Here is a 16,642-nt window from a genome sequence, read left to right on the forward strand (position 1 = left end):
GGGCAAGGATAAAGCCTTTTGATCAAAGTGTCAGAATTCAAGGTCACTGTCACTGAAAGAAAGAAACATGGTTTGTGCATTTAAAAAATTCAGTTATTGACTAAGTACCTTCACTAACATTTGTGGATGACTTATATGTTGTGTAAGAAAAATACATATTGATGGGGGTGTGGGTCAAAGGTTAAAGTCACTGTTACCAAAGTAGATATTTTTTTTTGCTTTATGACCTTAATTCTAGACTTTGTACCTTAGCTGAAGTTTATGAAGGGCTTGCATTTAAGGTATGGAAAAGACCTTTTGCTTTTTGGGTCAAATAGGTCAAAGGTTAGGGTTCTTATGGCTCAAAGAAAAATGAGTTTTGCAGAATAACCTTTTCACTAGATTAAATTCCATGATTCAGCTTTGTGGATGCTTGGCATTTGGGTAATAAAGAAAACTAATATGTCAAATAAGAAAAAGTAGCTCTGCCTTATTATAATGCACCTCATTACAATGCAGTTCCAGATATAACATGGTACCATTATGGACCCTGTGTCCAAAATTGTACTAGTGTACAACAATGAGTTGAAAAATAAAACAATATGAAGACTTGCATTTTATCATTATTTCCATTTCAAAACACCGTTTTTTTTAAAAAATTGATAAGTTGTGTTACACCGCGGTTCGGTATAATTTGCTATTGTTGGGATGTGGTGGTTTGGTATACTACACTATTCTCAATGTGTCATGGATCAGATTAACAGTTTGGTCTTCAGTTATGGACCCCGTGTACCACATTATAATGATGGAAAGCTGCAATGACTTCTGCACATCAAGTTTAATTCAGTTTGCTTTTAAAAGAAATTTGTTGGCTGCTAAGCAATATTAGAGCTGTTTAGTGCTATGACTTGATGTAATTTCTATAGAAAGTTCACATTTAATGTGAGCCTCTGTTGAATGTTTCAATTATACTGGTAAGTTTAAAGTTTCTTTCCTTAAAGATGGAGCATATCAGAGTTCTATGCATTTATTAGATTCTCCAACTCAGTCCCAGAAGCACTTGAAAATGCTTTATTGTGATATGTTTAAGCATCTGTCAGATTATAAGTAAGGTGACAAGTAAAAATAAAGGAGAGGGATTTATGATGACTTTGAGTAACAGATTAAAGTATCTTACACATGAAGGTATGCACCAAGTATTGTTAACTTGTGTCAGCCAATTCATGGAAGCGGGCTATATTGATTGGGGTAATGGTGGCATTTCTGATAAAGGATCAAGTATGATAGAAATGCAGTCACATAAATACTTTGTTACACGTTTAAAAATATTTGTGCTAGATCAGCTGTCAGTTTTTGGAAGACACCCCCTACCAAGGACAGATAGCTAAAAATATGGACATGAATCTGAGGAACTAGTGATAAACGTCTGTCAGAGTAAACAGGTTGCAGTACTGTAAAGTCAGGATAATATACTGGGACCATGACCCTATAGTAAAAGAGGAAAGCAGCATGTCACAGAAAGAACTGTACTATCTTCAAACTGATTCATGCCAAGCATGAAAAGAATATAAGAAGAGGTTCTGAAAATAAATAGAAATTGAAATTTTTAACAAAAACTATCATAAAATGCCAAAAGAAAAGTAACTGCAATGTCTCTCTTCTCACTAACATACGCTCGACAATACACCTATATACCACTTTAAGACATAATCTTGGGACAAATCATTTTGAAGCTAGAACAGTTTATTTGGGGGTGTCATGGTAGCGCAGTTGTTATCATGTCAAATTCATAATCCAAGAGTTGTGGGTTCAGTAACTACCCAGGACAGCCCAGGTTGGTTGCCTTGGTGTGTCCTTCTGAAAGGCACTTAACTCCCCATTGCTTGGAATGATATTGGCAGTAATGTGTTAAAAGGAATGACATGGGCAATAATCTGTTACAAGTGCCATTAAACAAAAAGCATGCAATTTATTTTGTGACATTCTCACTTAACCTTCAGGAGCTACGGTGGCTCAGTGGTTAGCATGCTGGACTTGTGAATGAAATGGTGCAGGTTTGAATCCTACCATCAGACAAGACTGGGTCAGTTACTCTGCTGTGTTCTTGGTCAAGCACTTGACTCCAGTTGCCTTTGACACCAAATAACCTACTTGTATTGCTACACTATGGAACAAACCAAACCAAATCAAAACTCAACCTTTAGACCAGCGATAAAGGTCACACATTTGTTACTGCAATATTTTAAATCTGGGCCTTGACCAGCACATCCTGACCTTTTTCATCAAGATCTTAACATAAGTTTAGTTAGTAGCTATATCTGTGCATATCTCAGAGCTGTCTGGGGATTTGATTTTCTACCCAACATGATGTGTGTTGCAAGACACTTGTCTCTGCAGTTTTTATGCAACATCCTGAGGTCAGTATTTATCAAAATTAAATGATCTTTTATTATTTTCAGAGAGTGATTATCCAGGGAGTGCAGCCATTTACAAACTACAAAATATCAGTGCGAGCTTTTAATGATGCTGACAAGGGTCCAGCATCCTTCACCTTTGTTAGAACTGCAGAAGGAGGTATGGCATTCATGGCTACATTTGTCTGTCTTTTCCAGTTTTGTTAGCTCACATGTCAGTAAGGTCAAGTGTGCTTATGGTATGGCCCAGCATCCAATGTCCATCATCCATCGTTACTTGTCCATCATGTGTCATCTGTCAGCATTGATTATGTTAAGCTTCTCCAGGACCAGAATATGGCATGGCTTTGATAGCAGCCTAATTGGAAATGATGTTTTCATCTTCTCCAGAATGGATCAGACAATTTTTCAAAGTTGGTAGGAATCTGTCTTAGCAAATGCACTGTCAAAATTGTGTCAGGGGTGACTCTCCCAGCAATGATGTGACTTCCTTAGGTACAAGTTGTGAAACCTATTTTATAGAAAAGTAAAGCCAATTTAAATCACATTTGGTGAAGTGTTTCTTATGACATGCATTATCAAAATTGTGTGACTCTCTGGACAGTTACTTTTGGTTTCCATAGCAATTATATGAAAAACATTTTCAACTTATTTTTCAGAATAACTGAGCCCATAGAAATCAAACTTGGTAGGGATGTTTATTATGACATGCTCTAGCAAATGTATGTTGGGATGGCTCCCCTAACAACTGGTGGTAAATTTATTTTGGAACTTTTTTTCTATAACAGCGGGGCCGATTTTGAGTCAAACTTAGAACACTGTTTGTTAGGGCAATCTCTGTTAAAATTTTCCATGTGGGTGGCTTTCCTAACAAACTGTGGCTTCCTTAGCAGAAATATAGAAAACCTATGTTCAACTGCTTCTTTTGAACCACTGAGCTATTTTTAATCAAACCTGGTAGGAGTGTTACTTCAGAAATGCTCTGTCAAAATTTTGCCAGACATGGCTTCTTTTGCAATGATATGGCTTCCATAGTGAAGTTATGATGTGCCTCTGCATCACTCATGTCCTTTCATGTCCTTTGTCTATTTCCATTAAATGTCAGCCCATCCACATCTGCAATTTTCAGCTTGTGCAAAATCACTTGGTCAGATTGGATCAACCTTTACAGGAATGATTCTTTGGGCATGCTATTTATAAAACAGGTTCTACAGGATCCATGCTGAGCTTTATTTTAGAGCAAAAGGACCTCTTTCCCACCAGATTAGGACAATATGGTGACATTGTTGGTAGAAGTAAGGTAATAATGTTCAAAACAGTCATTTAAAACGTTGTACAACAACAACAAAAAACTCTTTGAACTTTGTCAGAATATTGATTTTTCTTAGTTTGTTTCAGCTGAGTTGCAAAGAATGAAAGTAGTTTACTTTTGAAAATGGGTTACAGTTCTCTAGGTATAGGTCATCTCTTCCAACAGGATGACCTACAAAACAAACTTGTCTACCCTTACTAGCAATCTGGCTGTAAATCTCAGCAGAGTAATAATTTGCTCATGATTGAGTTACAAATACATGGAATATCATTCACTTTAACATTCAATTGTAAATGTTCAGCAGGAATATTTGTGGATTGAAATATAATTGTATACATAAATGAACATTAAATTTACAAAAAAGTTAATCAGAAAGATTTTTTTAAAAAGAAATGTTATAAATAATACATTGACAAAGTAAAGAGTACTCAACGTGATAAATGTACATGTTCATTTACATTTGAACTTTAAAAAACGTTTGAACTTTAGGAGAACGGTTGCACTGTTTCTTAAGAAGTTTGCTTTTCCAAAGGTTTATTAAGGAGTCTACTTTTCCATAGACATGACACCTGATTTATTAAGGGGCCTTCTTTCATCAGGGCATGACACCTGGTTTATTAAGGGGTTTACTTTTCCCAGGGCACAACACATGATTTATTTTTAGGGGCTTTTGACTTTTTCCATAGCATCAAACATGGTTTATGGAGGGACTAACTTTTTCCACTAGGCATGAAATGTGTATAAAGGGGGATAATTTTTCCAAAACAAGTCAAACAACAAATTAAGTGGCCTGCTTTTCTTAAGGAATGATGCATTGTTTGTTAAGGGGCATTCAGTTATTTCACTCTATCTTGAACCATACATTTTTGCAGTTCCTCCTGTTTGTAGTTTAATGTCCTGCAGCTGATAGGCAACTTTGGCAAGGTCAGCTTGTTCTGATAGGCAACTTTGGCAGGGTCAGCTTGTTCTGATAGGCAACTTTGGCAGGGTCAGCTTGTTCTGATAGGCAACTTTGGCAGGGTCAGCTTGTTTTAGATTAAACGGAATATCAGTACCATAATTTGATCCTTATGATCCCGACTCTAGCATGCAGGTCAACTTCACTGTTGGGTGCCCCAGAATCATGTGAACAAACTCAGAATTTTTAGGCAGTCTATACATACGTATAATGTTTACTGGGTTTGCTTTAAGTCTGCATGCATGCACACATACACACACACACACACACACATACACACACACACAGTAGTTTGTCCTAAATGAAAATGGTGTTGCTCAGACATCCTGTATGCCTACCTCACCAGCCTTCTTGAAACTCTTCTTATCACTATTCCTCCTTAATGACTGGTCACATAAACATGAGGTTTTTACTAAAAGACTTTATATAATGTTAAGTTGGTCATAAATCAAAATGATACTGATGTCCAATATGGCCACTACACTAGTCCTCTTGAAAATGTTCTTATTCGTAGTGCTTCTGGATGGAAAATCAATTCAGCGTGAGGTTGTAATCACTGAACTTATGATATCTAGTTTGTCCTAAATGAAAATGGATGGATAGTCATTGCATCCAGTGTGACTGCCACAATGGCTAATTTGAAAATATTTTCACTCAAGAATAGCCAAGATGGTTTTAACACTTTGCATTTCAAAGATGAAATAGTCTTGAATCCTTTTAAATTCTTTTTGGACAGTCAATCCTTTTAAGGGACTCTTGTTTTTCTCTCCATAGTTCCTGAAAAACCGAGGATAATACATGTCTCAAATCGACTTCCCACATCTTTTGTGGTAAACTGGGAGGCACCCAAGAAGATCAATGGAATACTGAATAGCTATCATCTTCAGTGGAGTCATAACAACACACACAAGACAAGAATCATCAACGGCCACCTAACAAACCCCATGTCCGAACTGTTAAGTGGTTTGGGTATGTTGTTTTATATAAAATGCAAAGAAATAAATTTGATCAGTAAAATTTAAAATTAGTAAAGAAATGTTTCATAATATACCATGGTTACCAGTTTTATTCATAATATTTTTTTAAAATTGTGCAGACTTTGAATATGTTTTTATAACCTAAATTTTTGTTTTGTGAAAATCATTGAATTTTGTTATTTATGTTAGCATTCATTATCTTTCAGTGGTTATTACATTCCTTGAATTTTAGAATGTTAGTTTTATTCTTGAAAAGTTACTGAATTTGTTGAAATGTTCCTTGAATTGTTCCAAAATTCTCCTTGAATCAGGGGAATAAATACAAATTAAACTGAATATATGTCACTTTTTAAATTTAGAATTGCTGTTGATGTATTTCCCATGATTGACAAATAAGTAAAATGGGATAAAATTGGGAGGATCAAAAAGAAACACAACACTTGTAGTTGCCAGGTGATCAATATCCCTTTGCTATATTGGCACAGTTGTGTGTTTTTCTTCTGCTTTTGCAACCATTTATGCTGTAGTAAAGATAGTACCACATGGAGAAAGTTCAATTTTCATAAGACAAATAACCCCATCAAACTTTTAAAGTTCCTTGAGAAAATGCTCTCCAGAGCTGTACAGCCTGTCTTTAATTCAGTTAATAAGTACCACAATATAATAATTATTTGCATTGAAGATAAATTGGAAGAAAGTAGAGTTAAAATCTTTTAATACGAGTTGATGTATTTTATTGATGCAGTACTTGATCATTAAAATTTTGCTTTCAGAACCCTATACCAGATATCAACTTCGAGTTGCTGCATATACTGGGGGAGGCAGCAGTGAATACAGTGATCAGTTCACTGCTTTCACTGATGTAGCAGGTAAGTTCCAAGTCCTATACATTACTAAGAGTGACCAGTTCACTGCTTTCACTGATGTAGCAAGTAACTTCCTGATGAATGGATAGGATTTGGCATCAATCCATGTATACAAGGGGATACAACTCTTATCTGACCTTCACCTTTGGAAGCAGTTGACAGCACTTTTATTGCTAATGTAAGCTTTGAAGGGCAGAACTTAAGAGGTACAGGATGTAACCTAAGATGTTATAATCAGGCAAGTATTATTGAAGAAACATATATTGTTTCAAAAAGTGGTTTCTCCTTTATCCAACAATGGATTCCCATTGTTGGACAAAGGTGGATGGTAAATAAACAAGACAGGACTTTTAGGGTGTGTTTGTAAATGTACATATAAGTTAAAGAGAAAGAAATGAGGACATGGTTAAACATAAAATGGGGAGAACAAAACACATATATTTTGATATAAATTGTCTTTAATGAGAGAATAGCAGAAGGTGAGGGACAAGCCATTTAATTTTTTGTGGTGGGGCCTGGGACAATTCTATAAAAAGAATGTCCAACTCCCAGGCCTGACCCCAGTAACTGGTCAGTTCCTCAGAGAATGAAAAAATTGATTTTATTTTGTTTTTAAGTGCAAACAGATAAAGGGAAAGGAAATACCATTATTTGATTAGATGTTTGTCAAACAAGATAAAATGGAAGCGGGGAAGAAAACAATTTGAATGCAGGTCAACATCTTAAAGCACCATTGATTGTATTCAGTCATCATAGTGTAGTCTGCGATACTGCAGTGTATCGCATGAAGTTTTACCACATTGCTTTGTTCAGTGAAGCATTAAGGTTCACTAGTTTGAGAAAACAAACCCCATATGGCATAACATTCCACTTCCTTGGCCTCCAGATGCCTGCCTTGCTAGCTAGGCATTGCTGTGGTCTAGTGGCATGAAAGTCCACATCCCTGACTGCCGTGCAGCCAGGCCATTATTTTTGGCCTGGTGGCATAACAGTCCACTTCCCTGACTTCCATATGCCTGCCTTGCTAGCTAGGTATTGCTGTGGTCTAATGGCATGACAATCCACTTCTCTGACTGTTAGCTTGGTCATATGCTATGGCCTGGTGGCATAACAATCCACTTCCTTGGCTTCCAGATGCCTTCCTTGCTAGCTAGACATTGCTGTAGTCTAATGGCATGAAAGTCCACATCCCTGACTGCCTTGTTAGTTTGGTCATATACTATGGCCTGGTGGCATAACAATCCACTTCCTTGACTGCCAGATGACAGCCTTACTAGCTAGGCCAATGTTGTGGTCTGATGGCATGACCATCCACTTCCCTGACTTCCATATGCCTGCCTTGCTAGCTAGGCATTGCTGTGGTCTAATGGCATGACATTCCTCTTCCCTGACTTCCAGAGGCACAGCTAGGCTTTGCTATGGTCTAATGGCATGACATTCCTCTTCCCTGACTGCCTTGTTAGCTGAGTCATTGGTATGGCCTGGTTGTATCCACTTCCCTGACTTCCAGATGCCTGCCTTACTAGCTAGGCATTCTTGTGGTCTAATCACATGACAGTCCACTTCCCAGACTGCCTAGTTAGGACATTGCTATGGCATGGTGTCATGACAGTCCACTTCCCTGATTGCCAGATGCCTGCCTTACTAGCTAGGTTAATGCTGTGGTCTAATGGCACAAAAATCCATTTCCTTGACTGCCTTACTAGCTAGACCAATGCTTTGGTCTAATGGCAGGACATTCCATTTCCCAGACTACCAGATGCCTACCTTACAAATTAGGCCAGTGCTATGGTCTAATATCATGACAGTCCACTTCCCTAACTACCAAATGCCTTCCTTGCTATTAAAATTGGTCGTTGCTGTTGTCAAAATGGAATGACAATCCACTTCTCTGACTGCCAGATAATGAGTCCATTTTGCATTAGGTTGAGGTATACAGTGTTTCAATTACAGCATCATAATTAGAAATCAGATTTACCACATTGAGAAGACTTTATTTACTATCTTAATATTACTGTCTGGTAAGAAGAATTGTTATTTAATGAATGCTGAATAAAGGCAGTTAGACAGAAATTATATCTAGCAGTGTAGGTGAGGGTGGAGAGTTTGCTAGAGGTGACTAGAACTATGATATATATTGTGTTGATTGTACAAAACAAATTATTTGATTTATTATGTTTATAAAGCAGATATTCTCAATTCTTATTGTCCGAACATGTCACATGCTTAACAGTAATACAACATATTGATTCATGATAGAATTTCAGCTCTGCAAAATGTATTATTATTATTATTATTTTGTAGGGATGTGGATAAAGGTGGATCATGGTATGAAAGTAATGAAACAGTCCACTTTACACCAAATAATATGATATTTCACAGGTCAGTAAAATAGTATTCAGAACTGAACAAAAATCTGGAATTATATATTATTTTTCCAGGTCCTGAAGAACCCAATATCACAAACTATACTGTAATTGATTCTCACAGCATCTATATAGCTTGGGAAGAACCCAAGACGTTTTACAAGAGTGTAAACCGTTATTTTATTCACTACTGGGACCCAAAACATTCTAACAACCATGGAGAATTGATTGTTGATGGGGAAGAGACTGAGGTAAGATACTGTACATTAATATTCTGAATGTGGAAATATCAGCATTAGGTTTTATTTGTATTACTTTTATAGCCAGGTAAAAAGTCGCAAAATTTGTACTGTGTGGAAAGGACTGTGTGATAAAAGCTGATTTGGCCCACATTCAGTATGTAACCAGATTTTCATCGGTAGGAAAAGTGACTCAGTTCCTGTCAAATATGCATGCATTATTGATCTTTGGTCATCATTTGTAAAATGACCTGACCTAAAATATTGCTATGTCCTTGATTCCTTCACCTTTGGCATAATAACAAAGCAAAATACCTGTATAGAGAACTAATTAAACCAAATAACATTCACATGTTTATGTAATTAAAATTTGGTTCATAATTTATTTAAGTATTTGTTTTTTTATTTATTTATCATCATCATGATATTCATCACCACTGATGCTATCATCATTTTAATAAAAGGTGTGTTCTATATGGTCATATCCAGTTGTAAGATAAACAGTGAGTTTTGGAATCAGTAAAAAGTTTTCTCGCACACATCATTCTACACATTGTTGTCAGGAGATCCATAAAAATGCATGCATTGAATTATCTGTTTCATTTATCAGAGTCAGGGTGAAGAGATGGATCATTTTCATTTCAGTATGATTTACTGTATCAATTAATATTGATATCTTACATTTGGTTTTTTAGATTCATTGGTGTTTCATACATTTTCTTATGCTATATTTTATTATGCTAATGCAGCCCTCCCAAGCAAATAAAGGAGTTAACAGTCATTTGTTTTAGCACTAAATACTTGAACATGGTCAGCTTACTGAAACAGAAGTTAGAAAATAATGGTTTGGATATAGGCATTGGTTGAAATTTCATTTGTCAGTTTTGTCATGAATACGTTCTAATTATATGCTCATTCTAAAGTTTGAACTATATATGCCATCTTTTATTTATTTATTTTGATCCCTGTTCAATAGAACTTACATTCTACCTTGGTGCTGAACTTCACAGAATTTTAAAAAGTGAATGATCATTTATTCTCAGTACTAAAGAGCATTCCTGTAATTCTTTCTAGCATTTATTCCATTTGATTGCATTAGTATCATTGGAAGCTTAATGTACACACAAAAACAAATGGATTTTGTCAGTCTGTCATGAATTTTAGTATTTAGCTAAAATATCTTACAAAATATTTGTATTGTTTTTAAATCTACTCTTCTTGAACATGTCAGGTGTCAACAAAACATTAATGTTAACATTATTACTGATACATATACAGTCAAATTCACAATTACCACTGGGGGTACCAAGTACTGAGTGGTCTAAAGCACTCACCATTATGGATCACTGCTATCTCATCTATGTCTGTGTGGGTTCAGGTCACAGGTTTGGCCAATGTGGAATGTGAGAAAGTTTGCCAGTGGCTTCTCATGGGTCGGTGGTTCTTTCCGGGGTTTTCCCGGGTTCTTCATCCACCATTTATACTTGCCACCATGTATAGCCTATCTTGTGCTGAAAAATGGTGTTCAACTCTACAACAGCAATGACAATTGTCACTTCCATTTAATCCAGATAATTCCATTCATATTTCTACCTGAAACCAAAATTCGACTAACTAGATTTCCAATTATTCAGATGACACCTAGATTCCCTAGATGGGATCATATACTTTACACTTTATTGTACCTTGAGCAAAAAAAATATGTTTCTTATTGCACTAGTTTTAAAATTGGGGTAGGTAGGTTGGCTTTTTATATATAAATGTAATATATATTATAATGATTAGTATAAATAATGTACTAAGTGCTTCAACGTATTGGGTTCAATTAAGATGCTCAAATCAATTTCAGGAATTATTTGTAAAAATGTTTTCTTTTTCCATGAAGGAAGAAAGTGATAGGATCAGCAATAAGAAACAGGGATAGTTGGTCAACTGGAAACACATTTTGGTTATTTTTTTAATGCCCCCACCCCATTTCTGAAGTTTTATCCTGATCTGGTCTTGTCTATGTGTCCATGCATTTTTCTGACCATCTTGAGATTTCAGAGAAGTTTGTTAGTACATAAACTACAACAACCTACTCAAACACAATTTGGTAGGAATATTGTCTTTATATGTAGATGATCTGATTAGATTTTCGAGCCATTTTTCATTGGTGGGGGGCTTCTTTTTGTTTTGAAAACTTTTGCAACTTTTTTTTACAAAACCCTTATTATTACAAGTTAAGCAAAAATTGCTAAAGTTAGATAAAATGAAGTGTGGATATCATGTTTATATTTATATGTAGATGACCCAATTAGATTTTTTTTCATGCCATTATAGCAGTATTTCTTTTTCTTTCAGTTATTTAAATTTTGGGGTGGACTAGACATTTTGGCTTGAATTGGAGCTATGTGTGTTTTAAAAACAAATATAGTTCATTCATCTGAAATATTTCATAAAAACTAAAACCATGATGCCACTTTTTACATCATAATCTGGTTCTTTACATGATAATCTGGTTTTATACTTAATAATATGGTTCTTTACAGTAAAATCAGGTGCTTTACATCATAAACAGGTTTTTTACATTATAATTGGATTCTTTACAGCATAGTCTGTTTTTTTTTATATACATTGAATCTGGTTCTTTATTTCATAATCTGGTTCTTTACTTCATAATATGGTTCTTTACATCACAATCTGGTTCTTTGTATCATAATCTGATTCTTTACAGTAAAATCTGGTTCTTCACATCATCATGTTCTTTATGTCATCTGGCTTTTTACATCATAATCTGGTTATTTATGTCATCATCTGGCTTTTTACTTCTTGAACTGGTTCTTTACACCATAATCTTGTTTTCTTGTAGCATAATAGGCTTTTTACATTATATTCTGGTTCTTTGCATTACAGTATGGTTCTTTACATCGTAATCTGGTTCTTGACATTATAAAACTGATATGAATGGGATGGTTCATTTCATGTTATGGTATTTTTGTCTTCTTTCCACAGAAATTAATTACAGGTTTGAGGACTAACCGTGTCTACATGTTGAAAGTTGCTGGTGTTACTGAAAGTATATTCTCCCAGTCTTATTATGTTGGAAAATTTTCTGAGCCAGTTGTGTTTGAACTTGCTGGTAAGTTTAGTCTAATTATTTTGCCATTTTAATGTAAAGTCTGCTTTGTATTAATTGTTTAGCTCTACAGGTTCGCAAATGAAGAAATAATAGACCAAAAGAGCTAATGGGATGGTCTTTTGTATGTTGTCTCTCCATCCATCAGCTTGCACAAGTTTGGTATCCCTACTCTTCCCAAACTACTTGAAGGATTGCCATGAAATATTATATACATATTTATCCCATGGTCTTGTTGGTTCTAAATGAAACTGGTGCTGATCTGATGTCCAATATGGCCACCACAGCAACCATTTTGAAAATCTTGGTATCACATGACTGGTCATATCAACGGGGGTTTTTCACTAAAAGATTTCATATGATGTCTAACCTTCTTGAAAATCTTATATTCGCTACTCCTACTGAATAGAAGTCATATTGACATGGTCATTTTTCCGGAAGACTTTTCATAATGTCGTAATGTCTAGTTACTCATAAATGAAAATGGTGCCAGTCTGAATTCTAATATGTCTGATATAATGACCAGCTTGAAAATCTTGTTATCACTAATTGCATGAATGCTCACATAGTGTTGGGTTTTCATTTAAAGATGTTTTATACTGTTAATGCTAAATTAAATGGCACTGGTCTGATGTCTAATATTTGGCCATCTTTTGTCCAAACTATTAACTATGTCCAGTGCATGTGGCCCATGTCCCAACTATTGACCATCTGCAGTACATGTGGTCTGTGTCCCAACTATTAGCCATGTCCAGTGCATGTGATCTATGTCCCGACTATTAGCCATGTCTAGTGCATGTGATCTATGTCCCAATTATTAGCCATGTCTAGTGTATGTGGTTGATGTCCTAATTATTAACACTGTCATGTGCATGTGATCTGTGTCCCATCTACTAGCCATGTCTAGTACATGTGATCTATGTCCCAACTATAAGCCATGTCTAGTGCATGTGGTTGATGTCCTAATTATTAACACTGTCTAGTGCATGTGATCTGTGTCCCATCTACTAGCCATGTTTAGTGCATGTGGTCTTTGCCCAACTATCAGCCATGTCCACTACTATATGCAGTCAAGATTATATTGGACACTGATAGTTCCATAAGTAAGTGAATTGTAAAGAATTAAAGAATAGTGTTTTAATGTGGGATACTCAAGTTGATGAATCTGATAGCAACTTATAGTCTGTTACTAATGCAGGTACTGTATATGTGAGGCAGTGATTCAGTTGAAACTATGGACAAAAGATTGGGGCATGGTCTCAGTAACTGATAACAGAACTATAAAAATACAAAAGAAAAGGAAATGATCACACTGCTAATGATTCTAAGTAAAAAGGTTGGCTTCATAATGACTGAAATAAAAAACAAGATTTACTTTTTGTACACCTATGCAGCGTTTTAATAAAGTGCTCATAATGGATTTGTGTTTACACTTTATTTCAGTTCTTAAATGTATACATTCTTACATTGAATAAGAACACTTGAAAATTAGGAATAATTTCGCTACAAGAATTTCTGGTTTGAAATTAATGTAATTTTCTTTCATATGGCTGGTATTGTGATTTCAGAATCTTTTTCAAATATATTTTTTCACTGTATAATTGAGACAGAAGATAGAGCCACTTAGTGCCAAAATACACCTAAGTAAAAAAATGACTTAATAATGTAATGATTTATGTTATTTTGAATTTAACAGTACGCATTAATTTTCAAAAGTGGACATCCTTATATTCATGTCCCAGAATAATCTTTTATGGAGTCTCGTAATTTATGATTTACATTGGCCACAGAAAAGATGAAAATTGGATTGGTACTCCTTGAACCAAAGTAAATTAACAGTATTCACAACTTTTTATGCTAAATTAACACTTTTTAAATACGAGTAATGTAATGTTTCCATCAGAGAAGTATGTTGATAAGAAATATTTTAAAAAAATTGCACTCTCAAATCACAATCAGAGCTGTTTGTTGGAAATGCATAAAGGTGTTATATGTCCAAACATTTCAGACTTTTTCTTTTTCAGTACAACATTGGATAGAATTCCATTTTTGTGGAAATATGTAACTGTTAATTGAAGCAGTTACCCATTTACATTATCCAGTGAGCTCTGAGAATAATGCATATAAATATGGCTTCAGTTATCTGGAAGACCTTTTTATTTTCAATGCCTAATCTTCTTTTTTTCTCTAGGTATAGAACCAGAGGAAGCACGTCAGATGGAGACCGTTTCAGCAGGAGCACTTGCAGGCATTCTGATTGGTGTTGTCATCATCTTCGTTGCATTGGGGCTCTTCATCTGTTACAGGTACAGTTCTGTATAGCAGGAAGGGCAGTTCAAACTGTTTTCTTTGGGGCAAGTGGATATTTAGCTTCTATAATACTGGTGCCAGTCATGCTTAATGCATATTGCATGATTTGCAAGCTAAATCCCAAGAATAAATGACCTGTATAGCAAGTGCTTGCTTCTCATCACTTAAATGTACATTCATTCCCAGTATTATGAGCTTTTGCTGTTTTATTATCCCTCTCTGCCACAATGGCATGGAGTGAAGAAATGGTCTGTCTTATGATCTGCTCATGTTTCTGACATTGCCATGACTTTCTCTCAAAAAGAGCTTGGACGAGTTTGATAATGAGACCACTCTCTACATAGGTGATATGGCTTTAATTATCATTACTTAAGAACAATCTTGTAAATGCTGCAGCAACTAAATTTGTATGAAGCTTCATCTCAGTAGAAGCATGGATGAATTCATTATTGCACATGTTTCTTAGAGTTATGGCCCTTGATCATCTTGCATTGGCATTGCTAATGCACAACCCCTGCAAGCACCCTAGCATCCACATCTTTCATTTGATTAAACTACTTTGCTGTATACCTTCATCTCAGCAAGAGTTCAGACCAGTCTGATCATGATTAAACATTGCCTGCATTTCTGAGTTATTGCCTTTGGTTCTATTCAGAATAGTCATCTTAACAGCTTGTGATTGTAGTCAGACAATTTGTTAAAAAAATTACTGATTCTTTTCAACTTCAGGTTGGTGCTGGCATGAGTGTGCAGAGTGAAAGGCAGAATAAAGAAGGTGAAGGATTAATTAGAGTTTCTCACCAAACGGAAGATGACAATTCTAAAATGATGTCAAATGCTGTGTTTGATGAATTGCTAAAGAAGAAACCAAATTTGTATGCACAGTTTGAGAAGTCTTTGCTGTTAGACTGTAGCACAAATGGTTAGAACACAATACCAAGATGGAAGGCCTTGTGTGTAATATTTGCAAACATTGTGGGAAATATTACCCTTTCACTTCAGAAAGTGGTGTTTCAGTTTTAGGGCATTAACTTTGACACAACACACTGAGTTACCAGATCACATGCATTTTGAAATAGAGATAGCCATAAGACAGAACCAGTAAACAGTGAAAAATTCTATAAAACAGTCATAAAGAACAGTTTCCTAACTTGTTCAAGCTGGCAAAGCTAGCAATGCATATTCCCCATAAAACAGCAGACCATGAAAGGGGGTTCTTAGCACACAATAATATTCATTCATTGTGGAGCAGGAAGAAAGAGAGATGGATATTTAAGTGCAGTATAAATAATGATCAGTGGTGATTCCTTGCCCCCATCCTACTTTAGATAAAAACCAGCCACATTTCTGGTTATTGCCAATTCAGTAAACATGGAAAATAGTATGGACAAGGCTGAGCATGTTTCAGAAGTCTAGAAATTGCTGTGGTTTTATAAATTGTTTCCATTGGGTTGTACATTATGGTAACCATATGTAGTAAAAATATGAATGTACAAGACCCAAAGAAGGTACTCCTAATGTAGAGTAGTCACCCATAGATGCAGCTTAGAATTTTTTATCATTTTAATATAAACTCTGTGAATAATCCAAGTGCCCTGGTGTATATATTTTTAGAACTGCTTTAAGCTGGGTACCATGTACATTTTAATGGAACAGCCCATAACACATTGTGTGGAGGATGTGTAAAGTATGACACAGTTCACTGCAAGAAAGTTGCCTCTATGGCACCAATAAAGCACAAAAGACCATAGAAAATAAAGAGGCAAGATCATTACAGTTCATTGCATCTGATGCTTATTGAATTAATATTGCTTATTGCCGTTCAAGTATAAGATGATCAATTTCATTGGCTGACAAAAAATGTGTTACTAATATTGATTGGGATCCAAGTGTGTGTATGTGTGTGGGGGGCACATGATCAATGGTCAACAATAGAAAATGTACAGATGGAAACATTGCATCATGACACTTAACTCCAAATTCGTTTATAGGGAGGAAAACAATGCAGATGCATATGTCCAAAATATAGAGGAAAATGTAGGTTACCCATTGGATGGACTCCTGACAGGTAGCTTGATTGATGTAGAATGTGTACTTTACCCA

At 35.5% G+C, this 16,642-nt stretch overlaps 1 protein-coding gene across 2 annotated transcripts in view; it reads left to right on the forward strand.

The window, feature by feature from the left end:
- The window catches only part of LOC149799636 (putative receptor-type tyrosine-protein phosphatase mosPTP-1), a 143,552-nt gene that overhangs the window by 70,073 nt on the left and 56,837 nt on the right, over positions 1-16,642 (forward strand). For both annotated transcript variants that reach the window (XM_089958978.1, XM_089958979.1), the window contains 6 exons: positions 2,439-2,553; positions 5,438-5,632; positions 6,414-6,509; positions 8,948-9,123; positions 12,106-12,232; positions 14,421-14,535. In XM_089958978.1, coding sequence (XP_089815104.1) covers positions 2,439-2,553; positions 5,438-5,632; positions 6,414-6,509; positions 8,948-9,123; positions 12,106-12,232; positions 14,421-14,535 — 824 coding nt within the window. The remainder of the gene's footprint in view (positions 1-2,438; positions 2,554-5,437; positions 5,633-6,413; positions 6,510-8,947; positions 9,124-12,105; positions 12,233-14,420; positions 14,536-16,642) is intronic.

Source organism: Sinohyriopsis cumingii, chromosome 5 (genome assembly GCF_028554795.1).
Source record: "Sinohyriopsis cumingii isolate HCF-2022 chromosome 5, ASM2855479v2, whole genome shotgun sequence".
NCBI classification, from domain to species: Eukaryota; Metazoa; Mollusca; class Bivalvia; order Unionida; family Unionidae; genus Sinohyriopsis; species Sinohyriopsis cumingii.